At 42.0% G+C, this 13,944-nt stretch overlaps 1 protein-coding gene across 1 annotated transcript; it reads left to right on the top strand.

Annotated features, from left to right (window-relative positions):
* Positions 1-268: 268 nt before the first annotated feature.
* Positions 269-13,037, top strand: OLFML1 (olfactomedin like 1). Its single transcript, XM_063117307.1, has 3 exons — positions 269-651; positions 6,798-7,089; positions 10,243-13,037. The coding sequence occupies exons 1-3, from the start codon at positions 526-528 to the stop codon at positions 11,013-11,015; spliced, it is 1,191 nt and encodes a 396-aa protein (XP_062973377.1). The 5' UTR covers positions 269-525; the 3' UTR covers positions 11,016-13,037.
* The last annotated feature ends 907 nt before the right edge of the window (positions 13,038-13,944 follow it).

Genomic DNA, 13,944 nt, shown 5'->3' with positions numbered 1-13,944 from the left:
CAAATACTAAAAAAAGGGCATACAGTGGGGGAAATGCTGACTATTCAGCAAGATTACTACCTGCAATACGTAATGTAGGAATATACACAGAAATCTGGACCCTCTCAATGTTATGCAGTGATGGTGGTTATTGGAAGGAAGGAAGGAAGGAAGGAAGGAAGGAAGGAAGGAAGGAAGGAAGGAAGGAAAGATCGGTGCTTTTCCTTAGTGCTGCTAGCCTTTTGCAGCTCAGCTTTGACATCTGGACTCAATCAAAAGATCATGAGCTGGAAAGCACTCCGTTGGCTCCCAGAAACAGACTTATCTAGCTGAGAAGTTTGCACAACTTTATTGTCTTAATGAGAGAGCGGGGGAGCCTCAACAGCCATTTTAAAACATTCCGATTTTGTGTTGCTCAGGTTGTTTGTCTACACACACACATACACACACACCAGAGTGTTAGGCAGAAATTACATCGGAGTCTTGGGTGTCAGTCAGTCTCGGGGTTTTCTTCTTCTGAATTATTGTGGAAGGCTTCGTGGAACAATGGCAGCCATCCAGCTCAGATTCTTATTAGTTTCGTTCCTTACAAGTATCATGGGAGAAGCACAATATGTAATGCAAGATGCTGGATTAATGCATTACATCGACCGCCGAATTCAGTCGATAGAGGTATGTGCTATCTGTACATTTCAATGGTGCATGTTCTGGTTAGTTATATTTGGAAATTGATTTTATTCTCCTTTGTAAAGAGCATGTCCATCAGCATAAGGCAAATAAATGCCCTTTCTTTAAAATGAAGAAGGGTTACAGCTGCAACTTTGATTATGCACAGTTTAACTAAAAGCACACGGAAAAACCAAACTACGAAAGTAGTTTGTAGTTATGAAAGTAGTTATGAAAGGAGAGCAGGGCAGCTGCTGTTCCTCCTGATTTTATTAGCAAGTGAAATGTATGCATTTGTAGTCTAGACATAGTTAAAGCATTTTTAAGTTCAGTTGATTTTGAAGGGAAAGAGTACATGTTAAAGTTGGGTTTAACATTGGTTGGGTTGTGCCCAAGGTTTTTAACTACTGCTGATCCCAAATGAGAAAACAATACAGGATTGAGGATTGCTCTTAAGCTTTAGAACAGGGGTGGGTGGCATTTCTGGCCTTGGTTTAGATAGAAGCACATCCATTTCACAATAAGCATGAATTTGAATTCCATAAGAACGACTGCAAGTCCACTAACTTGAACAGGACTACTGCTTCTCATTTTGCTTGGAGATCTGGTTAAACTGATATAAATTCTGTCAATGTAGTGAACATAAAATCACAGCATTTATTTCATTTATTTCATTGCTTGAGAAATGTGTGTAGCTTACTAAAACTGCAGCTTGCTGTAACTTACTAATACTTATTAGTGTGTTATACTCATTAACAGTGAAATTCTATCTGTGTTTACATGGAAGTAAGTCCCATGCCCAATTAAGTGTGTGGCATTCCTGGGAGTAAGCCCCATTGAACACAGTGTGCTTTGCTTCCAAGTACACACTCCTGATTGCACGGTACATCTTGTTGGCTTCAGTGAGAGACTTCAGGACAAGTGATGATGTTCTCTTTACAAATTCTGACTAAAGCGTTCTGAGTATGTTTTAAACTCTATTTTCATTTCTTGAGGAGAGATCATCTAGTGCTTCCTATGTATTGCACACAGGAGCAAATACACCGCTTTTTCCTGGCAGGGCTCCTGAAGCTTTCTCAGCTGCCTGAAACAGAACTGTAGCATTGCTTCATCTACCTGTCAGCAAAAGCATCACCTGATAACTTTCTAGGTGCCTGACAGGAAGGCTGCCACAAAAATATCTGGCATTCCTGTGTGGCAAGGTCATCACCTCTGCTCAGCGGACCTACAGTCTGCACTAGATGGGCAAGACAGAGGGAGAGAAGCCAGGGAATCACAGTGATTAATCTGGAGAAGTTAGAGGACCATCAAGAGGCGGTGAAGGAGCAGGCAGGCTAAAGCCAAGATTACAGGGGATTCTTTCAACTGTCACTTGATAAAATGAATAATTGCTGTAATCAATCACTGTGTGGCCATTTGTCATGCCTCACTGCCTAGTATCTTCTCAGAAAGTTGTGCACCAAAATGGGAAGCATCACCTTCCAAACGGACTACAGAGAGTGACACCTATGGAGATGTCACAAAGGCATGTTTTTTTCCTGATTTTTGGAGACCCAGGGCTTGTAATGCTGGGCCTCCAATGTGAGGTGAGAGCTACAACCCCAGAAATCTTTTCTGGCTTGGATTTTAAAATCCCTTCCCCCCTCATTCAGCCAGCCCCCAAACCTCCAACCTCCTGCCCACAGCCCATCAAACCCCTTTCTCTCTCACCTACTTATTTAGCTACTGTTTCCACACTGAGTGGAAGGGAGGAAGGAGGGTATCTCCTCCCTCCCGACCCCAGTGCCTGGCATACTGCTATGTAGTGCATCTGGCACAAATAGTTTTGATACCCAGTAGCGTTGGAAGTGGAGGAGATTGGTGGTGAGATTTTCCTCTCTCATGCTGTGGTGGGTGAACAATTATTGGTGGATGAGAGAGAGGGTACAGAGGAGAGGGTTGGGATTTCATGGGGGTGGGATAGGAAACATGACAGGATGCACACCTAATTTGAATTCCCTCATATTAATCTGAGCTATTTCTTGGGGGGGGGGCAACTTGTGACACTCCAGATGTTTTGGCTTAAAGCTCTCAGCAGCCCTAGCCAGCATAGTCAATAGTGAGGGATGATAGGGATTGCAGGCCAAAAGACCTGGAGGGCCACACGTTGCCCACCCCTGCTATATAGAGTTGGGGTGGGTGGGTGTTGTTTTCCTGGTGAATCTTCTTCCATGAATTCACAGCACCTCATGTAATACCTAATATTACCCAGTTTTACTCCAATGTAAAAGTTCACATACTTGCAATCTCTGTACTTCCATTTTCAAGATAAAAAGGTGGTAAAATGGCTTCTTTGCCCCATATCTTCACCTTCTTAGCTAAAATGAGGGATGGGAGGCCAAGCTGTCCACAGAAGAGCTGCAACACTACAGCTCAGAGTCATAGCACTCAGCAGACTTTTTTCTTTGGCTTCATTCCCTTCAGCTGTGCAACATCTGGATCCGCAGGGGCCTCATTGCTGTATTCTGCCAGCATCGCTACTATTTTTGCAGTCTCCTGGCAAGAAATTATTAGGCTGTGGTGAAATATTGCAGTCAGCTGTTATCCAATTTTCTTAAAGTCCGAAATGGAGACTCTGGATGCTTGCTAGAAAACATGAAACCTGTGGGCTGTCCCCCATTTTGTAAAGTGTCAATATAAAAAACTTACATTTCCAGATATGGGTGTCATATAGATACATTTAGCCTGGACCCAGGACTGGTGGAACTCTCTGTCAAAGACACACTTGGTAGAAATCCTGGGTTTGTTCCACGTAATGTGTGAAATGTCCCTGAGTTTCTGGGAATCTGATATGTGAGGTGGAGGCAAAATGCCCCCCCCCCACATGACTTGGAGGGAGACACTGATGTGAATTTGATGAGGGGAAGTCAGTACAGAAAGGGGGGTGGAGTATTGCATGCTATATAATTCTAGAAGTATTTATAGACTACTGTACTTATTCCTAGGGGTATCTGTACTTTCTGGATGAGAAATGCTGATCATTTTAAAATGCTTTTATGGGGTGGGGAATAGAATTCTGCCACCCTCTGATGCGGTTTTGATTAAGCCTACACATGTTTTGTATAAGAATACCATTTTTTTAAAAAATCCCACTTTTCATCTGAGTTATTCTATCAGGTGCTTAAACCAAGGGTGACCATATGGAAAGGAGGACAGGGTTCCTGTATCTTTAATGGTTGTATAGAAAAGGGAATTTTATTTGTATGCATGCAGCACCTGATGAAATTTATTTATTTATTGCATTTTTATGCCGCCCAACAGCCAAAACTCTCTGGGCAGTTTACAAAAATTAAAACCACAAAAACCATTCAAAATATAAAACAACCAGTATAAAAGCATAACATAAAATACAATATAAAAACACAATCAGGATAAAAACAAGCAGCAATGCAGAAATTAATACAGATTTAAAATTCAAATTTAAATCAGCAAAGTTAAATTTAAGTTACTAGACTGTTAAAATGCTGAGAAAATAAAAAGGTCTTCACCTTGCGTCTAAAGGAGTATAGTGTAGGTGCCAGGCAAACCTATTTAGGGAGCTCATTCCACAGCCAGGGAGCCACAGCAGAAAAGGCCCTCCTCCTGATAGCCACCTGCCTCACTTCCTTTGACAGGGACTCACAGAGAAGGACCCCTGAAGATGTCTTTAGGGTCCAGGCAGGTACATATGGGAGGAGGCATTCCTTCAGATAGCCTGGCCCCAAGCCGTTTAGGACTTTTGAATGTTAATACCAGCACTTTGAATCATGCCCAAACCTGGACTGGCAACCAACGAAGCTGGAAAAGGAATGGCATAATGTGGTCTTGTTGGCCAGTCCCTGTTAGTAAATGTGCTGCCCTGTTTTGTACGAGCTGAAGTTTCCAGACCATTTTCAAAGTCAGCCCCACATACCGTATTTCTTCGATTCTAAGATGCCATCGATTGTAAGACGCACACTAATTTCAGTACCACCAACAGAAAAAAAGCTTTGATTTTAAGAAATAATAAACACACCCACAATTCTAAGACGCACCCTGTTTTTAGAGATGTTTATATGGGGGGGAAAGTGTGTCTTAGAATCGAAGAAATACAGTATAACTCATTGCAGTAATCCAGATGAGAGATTGTCAAAGTACAAATAACTGCAGTTAGGCTATCTCTGTCCAGATAAGGGTGCAGTTGGTATATCAGCCTAAGCTGATAAAAGGTGCTCTTTGCTACTGAGTTCACCTGTGCCTCAAGTGACAGTTCTAGATCCAAGAGCACCCCCAAACTATGAACCTGATCATTTGGGGGGAGTGCAACCCCCTCCAGAACAGGGTGAACATCACCTAGTTGGACAGGCGAATCACCCGCTAACAGTAGCTGCAGGAGCCCTGCCTAGAGTGACCAGATACAAAAGAGGGCAGGGCTTCTACAGCTTTAACTGTTGTGATGAAGAGGCGATTTCACCAGCTAACGTAGCCTATTGCCCTTAGGGATGGTGGAGGATTCAGTGACTAGACAGCTGGTGACCCAAGGCCAATCCTGCCTGAGGCAGAGGGGTACTTCACACAAGCAAAATAAGGCACATTCATGACTGGCCACTCACAGAAGTTTGTGGGCCCTTTTGAAGTTGTCAGCAACCTCCTGCATTTATTTATTTATTTATTTATTTATTTGTTCATTTCACTTATTTGTTTATTGTATTTCTATACTGCCCAACAGCTGAAGTTGTATGTCTCCTGTGCCTTCCCCTCGTAATCCCATTCTAAAAAAGAAGAAGAAGGGTATCCCGATTCTTTGAAATATTGTGGTATTTCCTACAGCGTGCAGCTGAAGTTGTGATACAAAGCTCCCACTAGAGGACGCTGTTCCATTCAAGGCTATGTGAAGTGGGGAAGTTTTCAATTATAAGCCACGTGGTTGCCCCTCTCCGCCAGTGTAATGCAGCCCATTACAATTGCACAAGAAAAGCAGGTAGCAAAGCCCCAGTAAGGCAATGCAATTTCCCCTTAATGTAAAGAAGCCCATAGTGAGGTGGCTGCCATGATTTTCACATATTTCCTGGTGGGAATTATGACCTCTTTTCCTTTTTTTGTATTACTCCCTCAAATATATTTGTAGATCATTATCACATCCCCTTCCCAGGCTTCTTTATTCCTAAGAGCTTCTTTGCAAGTGCATGTTTTACTCTTCGAGATAGTTCACATGCTCACCCAACTGACCAATCTGCTTCCCATGGTAAATGACCAGATGTTTATGGGCCACGGAGTCCACCATAGTCCCTAATGTAATGTGGTCCAATTCATATGATTTTTCCTCAAAAGAAAAAAAATGAGATCACATAAATTGGGCTTCTACATACATACCTGAGCCTTCACCTATGGTGCTCACTTCAAGTTACTTATTATTATTATTATTATTATTATTATTATTATTGTTATTATTGTTTACATTTATATACCACTTATAGCTGAAGCTCTCTGGGAGGTTTACGAAGATTAAAAACAGTGAACATTAAAATCAAATATACAAAATTTTAAACCATAAAGAACATAAACAACAAACAATATCCATTTAAAACCACTATTCTGGGGCCAATTAAGAAAAAACTCAGCATATGTTGTTAAATGCCTAGGAGAAAAGTCTTGACCTCGTGCCAAAAAGATAACAATGTTGATGCCAGGTGAGCCTTATCACGGAGATTATTCTATAATTGGGGGGCACAACTGAAAAGGCCCTCTCCTTTGTTGCCATCCTCTGAGCTTCCCTCGGAGAAGGAACTCAGAGGAGGACCTTAGATGTTGAGTGTAGTGTACGGGTACCAAAAAACCACCAAAAACCACAGCTCAGTAATGCAGGACTGTAGAATCTGGTCCCTTCCAGATGTTGTTGGACTACAAGTCCCACCTCTTCTGACCATTGCCTATGCTGGCTGGGGCTGATGGGAGTTGGAGTCCAAGAACATCTGGAGAGCCAAAAGTTCCCCATCCCTGTAGAGATGGGTATATGTAGTATATGATATGTCCAAAGGTAGTTGTTTCATCTGAAATGGACCGTAATATTGGTATTTGGGTGGATAGCCTTTTCTGGGCCATCTCTTAAGCAGGTTCTCTGTATATAAACATATCTGTCTGTATTCCAATTAAAGGAGAGATTGAACAAATGCAATCAAGACATAGTGGATTATGTACAAGAATTCCGGGAGCTTTCAAAGAGAATGATGTCACGCCTAGAAGGACTCAACGTTTTGAAGACGGAGCTCAAAAATGACGTAGACCATTTGCTAACAAGAGTGGAAAGAGCTCAAAGAGACATTGACTACTTTGAATCTGTAAAAGAGTCACCAGACACATGCGTGGAAGTAGATGGAGACCTTCTGGAGCAGCAGCTAATTGAACAAGAAGAGTCAAAAAAGAAAGTCAAACTCATGCTTAATGCAAGTAAGTAGTTTGCCCGTAGCAAAGTTATTATTTTAGTGCCTTCAGATGGTTCTCAGTTCTCATGGTGAGAATCACTTCATAAATGTTGTATCATGTGAAATTGATTCTTAGCAGATGCCTGACATCAACCTAAATAATAATAACAACAACAACAACCTTTTGTGTCTAATCATTTGATGGTATAATGTCAAACTGGCACATATTTTAACAAGGTGGGATTGTAAAGAGATGGCAATGGCTTCAACCCAGCAGATAAGCTACTCAAATCTTCTGAAGGGCAAGCCTGGATCCAATCCACAGTCTGTACAGCATTATATCATGTTCACCATATTGTCCCCGGCTGACTGGGATCACTCTAGGGACATCATCAGATGGGGGACAAAATTGTGTTTCCTTACCATCGCTTTCCCCCCACTTCTGTGCACAATACTTTCTCTTTCTTCACATGGAGGAAGAAAGACGAAGTAAAAAATGACCACATGGCCCATTCAGTGGGCATTTCAATCATGCTGCTTTTCCTGCACACAGCAGGAAATGGCAGCACAATTCACTCCCCCCACACACACACACAAATCAGATTTACCAGGGTCTATTTTGTTGCGGAAAGAAGACCAGAATGAGCAGGAGATGCGTGGGACGTGGATAGTCTGGATCCAAAGGACCCGCGAAAAGCCATGAGTGGCTAGTAACGAACATGTGATAAAACGCTCGTCTGATGACACGCTAGGAAACAAAAAGAGATCATAGCCAAAAATAAGGGGGGAAATTTCTTAACATTGACATTTGTCTATCAGTAGCCTCCACGATGTGTGTCGCAGGGATGCTTGAGGATTTTGTTTGATCTGCATCCTGAAGTGAACCAACCGGAATTATAACTCCTGGGCTAATGGGCAGCTCAGAACACCAAATGTGAAATCCAAAGTTTTGGATTTCACACTTCTCCGAATTTTGTGATGCAGTTCTCAGCTAAAAAGAGTACAAAAATGTGGATAAAAGAGTTAGAAATCCGTACGTTGCGAGGAAATACATTTTTTTAAAAAAATATTTAGCTACATTTTAAAAATGTACTTAGCGACATTTAAAAAAAATGTATTTAGATACATTTTTGTGTGTGGATTTTAAAGGCAAAGTTACAGCTTAATGCAGAAATGGAACAGAACAGACTTATAAATGAGCACACACGAAATTGTTGCAGATCGGAAGTAGATTGATCAATCCATGCAGATTACATCATCATATGTCTCGCAAACTCAGTACTTTCTGGTCAGAATTCTTTTGAAAGCACATCATTCCTTTTTCTGGCAGATTTGCAATGATAAGGAGCATAATGTGTTGTGAATATTTCCAGTGCAAGACTGACAGACCAAAGTAGAGTTGTATGAGGGCTGTCCTGGGCCACAAAAGTGTCCTTCTTACACATCACTGATCTTTCATTTCAAACTTCGCAGTGTCTGGAAGTACTGCTTGTCCTATTTTCAAATGAAGCCTAACACTCTGGAATTTTGGTTCTGATGTGATTTAGGGTAGCTTCACTACAGCTAGATTTTCATTAGCACATTACCATTCGTCCTTTCCCAATTGTAAACATAAATAATATTAGCTGTTGGCATCCAAGAATATAACTCCCCGCCCTGCCACCACTACACGCACACACACACACACACACACACACACACACACACACAAAAAGGAATGGAAATATACCCACACATTTCAACTAATCCCGGCTAGGCCCCCAAAGTGCAGTGATAATGCTACAGAGATTGCTTAAGCCTGTTCCATAATATTTTCTGCTATAACAACTTCCTGCCTTAAGGGTTTGTTGACTCTGGCTGCAAATGCTGTACCTTATTAAAAGACGTTCTTTAAACTTCAAATAGTGTCTCTTCTCAGTCAGTATTGCCTTTGGCTATTTATGTCTGTAAACCACTATAAAGTGTCTTCCAGAAAAAATAGCTCTGACACACACACACACACACACACACACACACACACACACACACACACACACGTCCTGAATTCCAGCGTGAGCTATAGGGTTTGTCTTTGCCCTCATGATGGAATTTATTTATTTATTTATTTATTACATTTATATACCGCCCCATAGCCGAAGCTCTCTGGGTGGTTTACAACAGTTAAAAATGGTAAACATTAAAAAGTATACAAAATGAAGAAAAGCACTTCGTTGTTTCTCAAAAATATCAAAATTGAGAGCTATTCACATGAGCTTTTCACATAAGGTATAGTTTTGACAGTTATACTGTGTTTTACATATGAGTCTTCTGTAAGTGGACTAGGGTGGCCAATTACATATTGCCAAATAAGAAGAAATGCATCACCAAAAAAGAGGACACTGATTTGCATAAAACACGCATTTGCTAATTTATATTTATAGATGCAAATTTAGAAATAAGAACTATAAATTAAAGTGAAATACAGTATACAATGGAAAAGGCTGACCAGGTCACCTGTGTGCCTTCTCAGGAGCTTACTGTACATGGGCAAACTCAAGGCCTCCCCTCTCCCTTGCTGTGATTCTTTATTCTTAAACTGGACTTGGACAGAACAGCCTTTCAAACAGAGGAGGCCTTCAAACAAATGTAACACCTGGCCACCTTAAAATGGGCTGAATGGTATACCTGGCTGCCCCACGATCTTTGCATATGGAAGATCAAGGTTCAATCTCTTGTATCCAGGTGTTGTTGTTGTTTTTCATTTTTTGAAAAGGACTCCAGGAAGCAGGCCTCAAAGAGTCTATTCTTGGAACCAACTTTTCATCAAAAGCTCAGCTATCTTAGTGCAACTTTGCTCTAACTTTGTCATCACATCAGAAGGATTGCAGCCAGTCCTTCTTTTTCCACTTTCCCGTGCTTCCTCTTTATGCCTACTGGGTCAACCAATTCTCCCAGAAGAGTTGGATGATACGCAAATGGTCATGCAGAGGATCTTCATCGATACTATTTACAGTTATTTTCTGTGACAAGACTTTGAGCATTTGTGACAGGTGATTATGATTATACAGCCAGCTTTGGGAAATAAATTTGGGCTTTCTTCCGTTATGCTGGAAAATATTTAGATAGTAAAGCAGAGAACATGTTGAACATGTATTGATGACCTACTGAACATTTTTATTCTTATTGTTTTTCCTTAAAGGTTGCAGCTACATGATTGCAGGCATCAAATCCCTAAAGATAGTAAAGAAGTCTGGAGACATTAATGGCTCATGGCTGAAAGATCCAGGCAAGAATTACCAAAAGATTTATTTCCTAACTGGAACAAAGAACAAAACTGTGATGGAGTTTGCAAATATCCGAGCCTTTACTGAAAGTGGTGAGAAACAATCAGCTCGGAGAATTACCCTGCCATTTCCCTGGCAAGGAACAGGCCATGCGATATATAATGGCTTTCTGTTTTATCATAAATATGGCTCCTTAAATGAGATAATTAAATTTGATATTCAGAAGAGAAACAAAACTGACCAGATGCTGCTGTCAGGTGCCGGGGAGACACCTGCCTATGATCTTCACCCTGCCACTAAAATAGACCTAGCTGTGGATGAACTGGGATTGTGGGCAATCCATGCAGAGCCAGATAGAAAGCTGGTTCTTACCAAACTCAACCATGAAACCATGGCTGTGGAGTATACTTGGGATACATCCTGCAGAAGCCAGAATGCTGAAGCTGCTTTCATGATGTGTGGCGCCCTGTATGTCATGTACAATTCACCAGGGGGAGGCACATCTCGGATAGAGTGTATTTACGATACCTTAGATACCATCAATCCTTATGAGATCCCGACACTTCATTTCCCCAAACGCCAGACAAGCCATTCCATGGTGCATTATTACCCTAGAGAAAGGCAACTTTTAGCCTGGGATAATGGATCCCAAATCATTTACAAGCTCCTAACACAGCAAAAACGTTAAAAACAACAAATTGAGAGAATAACCCCAACCCACTCGTGCACGCCTAAACATTGCAGTGGACAGACAGATTCTAGACTGAGATACAGAATGTGGTTGTTTTTCTCTCTGCCTACATTGGAGACTTAATTATAGTTTTAAAAAAGACATTTCACTCTTGCGATCTGTGAATGCGGCAGCCCTGGCCCTCCTTGCTAACAGAGCCATCTCTCTCATGCAGAAACCTGAATGACTCTGCTTCAGCTGGCAGATTGAGGGCATGGTGCCAAATTAGCAGGCTTTTTTCTTTTCTTTTTGAGTGGGACTGTTAGGAAGAACAGTCATGTCTTCAGCACAATGGAAAGAGAGCAATGCCAGTTGGTGGAGGAAGTGAACATGGGTCTGCTTTGCCCTGGGAGTGAGGAGCGGGGAGGAGGAACACCTGCATTCTGCTTCAGCCACACAATATACGCAGCTTGCTTTGGGACGCCATTCCCTCCCTGCTCTTCCTCTCCCTTTTTCTGCTCATTTCCCCTGTATAGAGCTTCTCCCTCCCCACCCTCCCCAGGGTCTTGCTCTCGCACCCATCCTCCAGGAGCATAAGTAGAAAAACCATGCTCCGTGGCAGTTTTAGTGAGGAAAAGATGGGACTGGTTTGATTTCATCAGAAACTACCTATAGATGAGTAATTTCCCTGGTGACACTTTATGGTGTGTGGCGCGTAGTATTGATGTCATCAAGATGGCCACCAATGAGATTCATAAAATCATCAATATCTTCATTATTTATGGACGGATTTTAAAATGTTAAGGTCTCAATTACAAATGCTTCCCTACTACCTAGTTTTCCTTTCCCTCTCAATTTGCTTTCATTTAAAAAAAAAACTTTGCTTTTTTCTGTCCTAACTTTCCTCCCTCCTAGCCCTTAAACACTTTCCATTCCCTTGGGGAAAGTGCCATAGCTTAGGGGCAGAGCATATTCTCTGCATGCGAAAGGGCCCAGGTTCAGTCCCTGGTATCTTCAAGGAAGGCTTGGAAAGACTCTTGCCTGAAACTGCAGAAACTGCCAGTCAGCCTAGAAAATGCTGAGCAGAGATGGCCCTACCATCAGGCAGAGTGAGGCAGCCATCTGAGATAGTAGAAGCTGTGGGATGGTGGGGGGATGGCAAGGTGTTGGTGGACAGAGCTGTGTGCATGCCCCATGGCCTGCCCTGTGCTCCCTATGCTCTAGCCTGCTGCCTTCATTGCCAGTGTTGAAGTACAATTGAACTATCGGTCTGCTCAGCTTCGGTCTGTGCAGGGCTGTCCCAAGACATTTTGCTGCCTGAGACGAAGGCAAGATGGTGCCCCCTGCATTCCATGTACAGAAGCCGACCAGACTTGGACCTCTATCTTACTTCAATACTGTCAGTGGGACAGCCTCATCCACTACACTTGAGGACAGCAGGCTAGCTTAGGAGATGCAGGTCCACCCAACACCTCATTGCCCCTCAGTATCTGCCTCCTGAGGCAGCTGCTTCAATCTATGTAATGTGGGACTGGCCCTTTATATATGGAATGGAAAACAGCACCATCTTACCCTTTGTCTCAGGCAGCAAAATGTCTCATGCTATGTGGACCAATGGTGTGACTCAGTATGATTCCTATGTTCCCAGGGGTGTTTCCCCATTTTTCTCCATCTCATCTACTTTCCTCTCCACCTCCCTCTCTTTTCCCTGCCACAATAGTTGCCCCATTTTAACCAGCTCATGCTTGAGGCTGACGGAGGGGAGTGGGTGGCTACTGCTGCTCCACTCCTCATTGAAGTTTTCCTCTGAGCCAGAAGCTGTGGTTGGAATTGGGTGGTGATGATTCACAGCTTCCCCCCCCCCTTGCCTCCTCTCCCTCCTGAACCATTTTCTCAGGCTGTTTGTGGCAGGAACCTTCTGAAACATATTCTCTCCTTCTATGTCTATTAATATGATTCCCTAGGAAGAATATTAATTCCATGCCAGTTAATATGAAAGGTTTTTGCAGCAGCTTACAAAGACATTTTTAAATAATAATAATAATAATAATAATAATAATAATAATAATAATACATAATATTTTTTTGTAGCCACAAGGATGTCCTGCAGGTGTGTTGTATGGTGCTCTACTTTAGGCAGCAAAATATCTTGGGGCAGCACTGCAAAAAGATGGTCAGTAAGAGGGAAGAAAAGGGTTCCCTATTTCCAACCCCAGGGATTGGATTCAAATGTAGTCATACCTAGAGTTAGAAGTGCGAAAAAGGCCAGGGCAAAAAATAAAAATAAAATAAAATGGAGGACTGTTTTCCCAAATTTTTCCAGGGGGTTCTGTAAAATGTGGAAGGAACAGTTTCCCCCATTCTTTTCAGAGTTCCTCTCACCAAGCCTTCAGACCTCTACCAAGAGTAGATCCATTGAAAACAATGGGGCTTGAGTTAGCCCTCACTAACATAACTCCCATGGATTTCAATCGGTCTTCTCTAAGTAGGACTAAATCTAGATCCATCCCCAGGTATTTCAGATCAGGTTCAACACCATATATACAATGGATGCTACTGCCCACAGGTGATCCCCTTTTGATAGCAGCCTCCTGCATGTGTGGTGGTGGAGAACCCCCATACACCAGACTATTTAGATGTTTCTGCTGCCTTCTTACTGGATTGGACACTGTGCATAAACCCTCATTGCTCTTGTAGTGCCTTTTTATTCTGATGTATTTTTAATGGAGTGCAGTGAGTAGCTCTATGGTGCACAATAGGATGCATTATATTATCTCTATACCATCATAACCAATTGTGCACTTGTTTCTAATGTAGAACATATTGTTTTAAAGAGTTTAATAAAGAACTATATATTGGCACACTGGGCTCTTATTGATTTAAGGGTGTCTGAATTTTGCTTTGAAAAAGAAATAATATGTGTTGTTTGGAAGAAGAAGAAGAAGAA

Source organism: Elgaria multicarinata, chromosome 2 (assembly GCF_023053635.1).
Source record: "Elgaria multicarinata webbii isolate HBS135686 ecotype San Diego chromosome 2, rElgMul1.1.pri, whole genome shotgun sequence".
NCBI classification, from domain to species: Eukaryota; Metazoa; Chordata; class Lepidosauria; order Squamata; family Anguidae; genus Elgaria; species Elgaria multicarinata.
Note: the sequence above shows the minus strand (reverse complement) of the source record. Positions and strands in the feature narration are given on the sequence as shown.

Excerpts from the sequence above, each read along its gene's own strand:
- OLFML1 (XM_063117307.1), top strand. The coding sequence starts at position 526 with ATGGCAGCCATCCAGCTCAGATTCTTATTAGTTTCGTTCCTTACAAGT. Across the intron at positions 652-6,797 it reads GCCGAATTCAGTCGATAGAG|GAGAGATTGAACAAATGCAA; the intron begins GTATGTGCTATC and ends TTCCAATTAAAG. Across the intron at positions 7,090-10,242 it reads CAAACTCATGCTTAATGCAA|GTTGCAGCTACATGATTGCA; the intron begins GTAAGTAGTTTG and ends TTTTCCTTAAAG.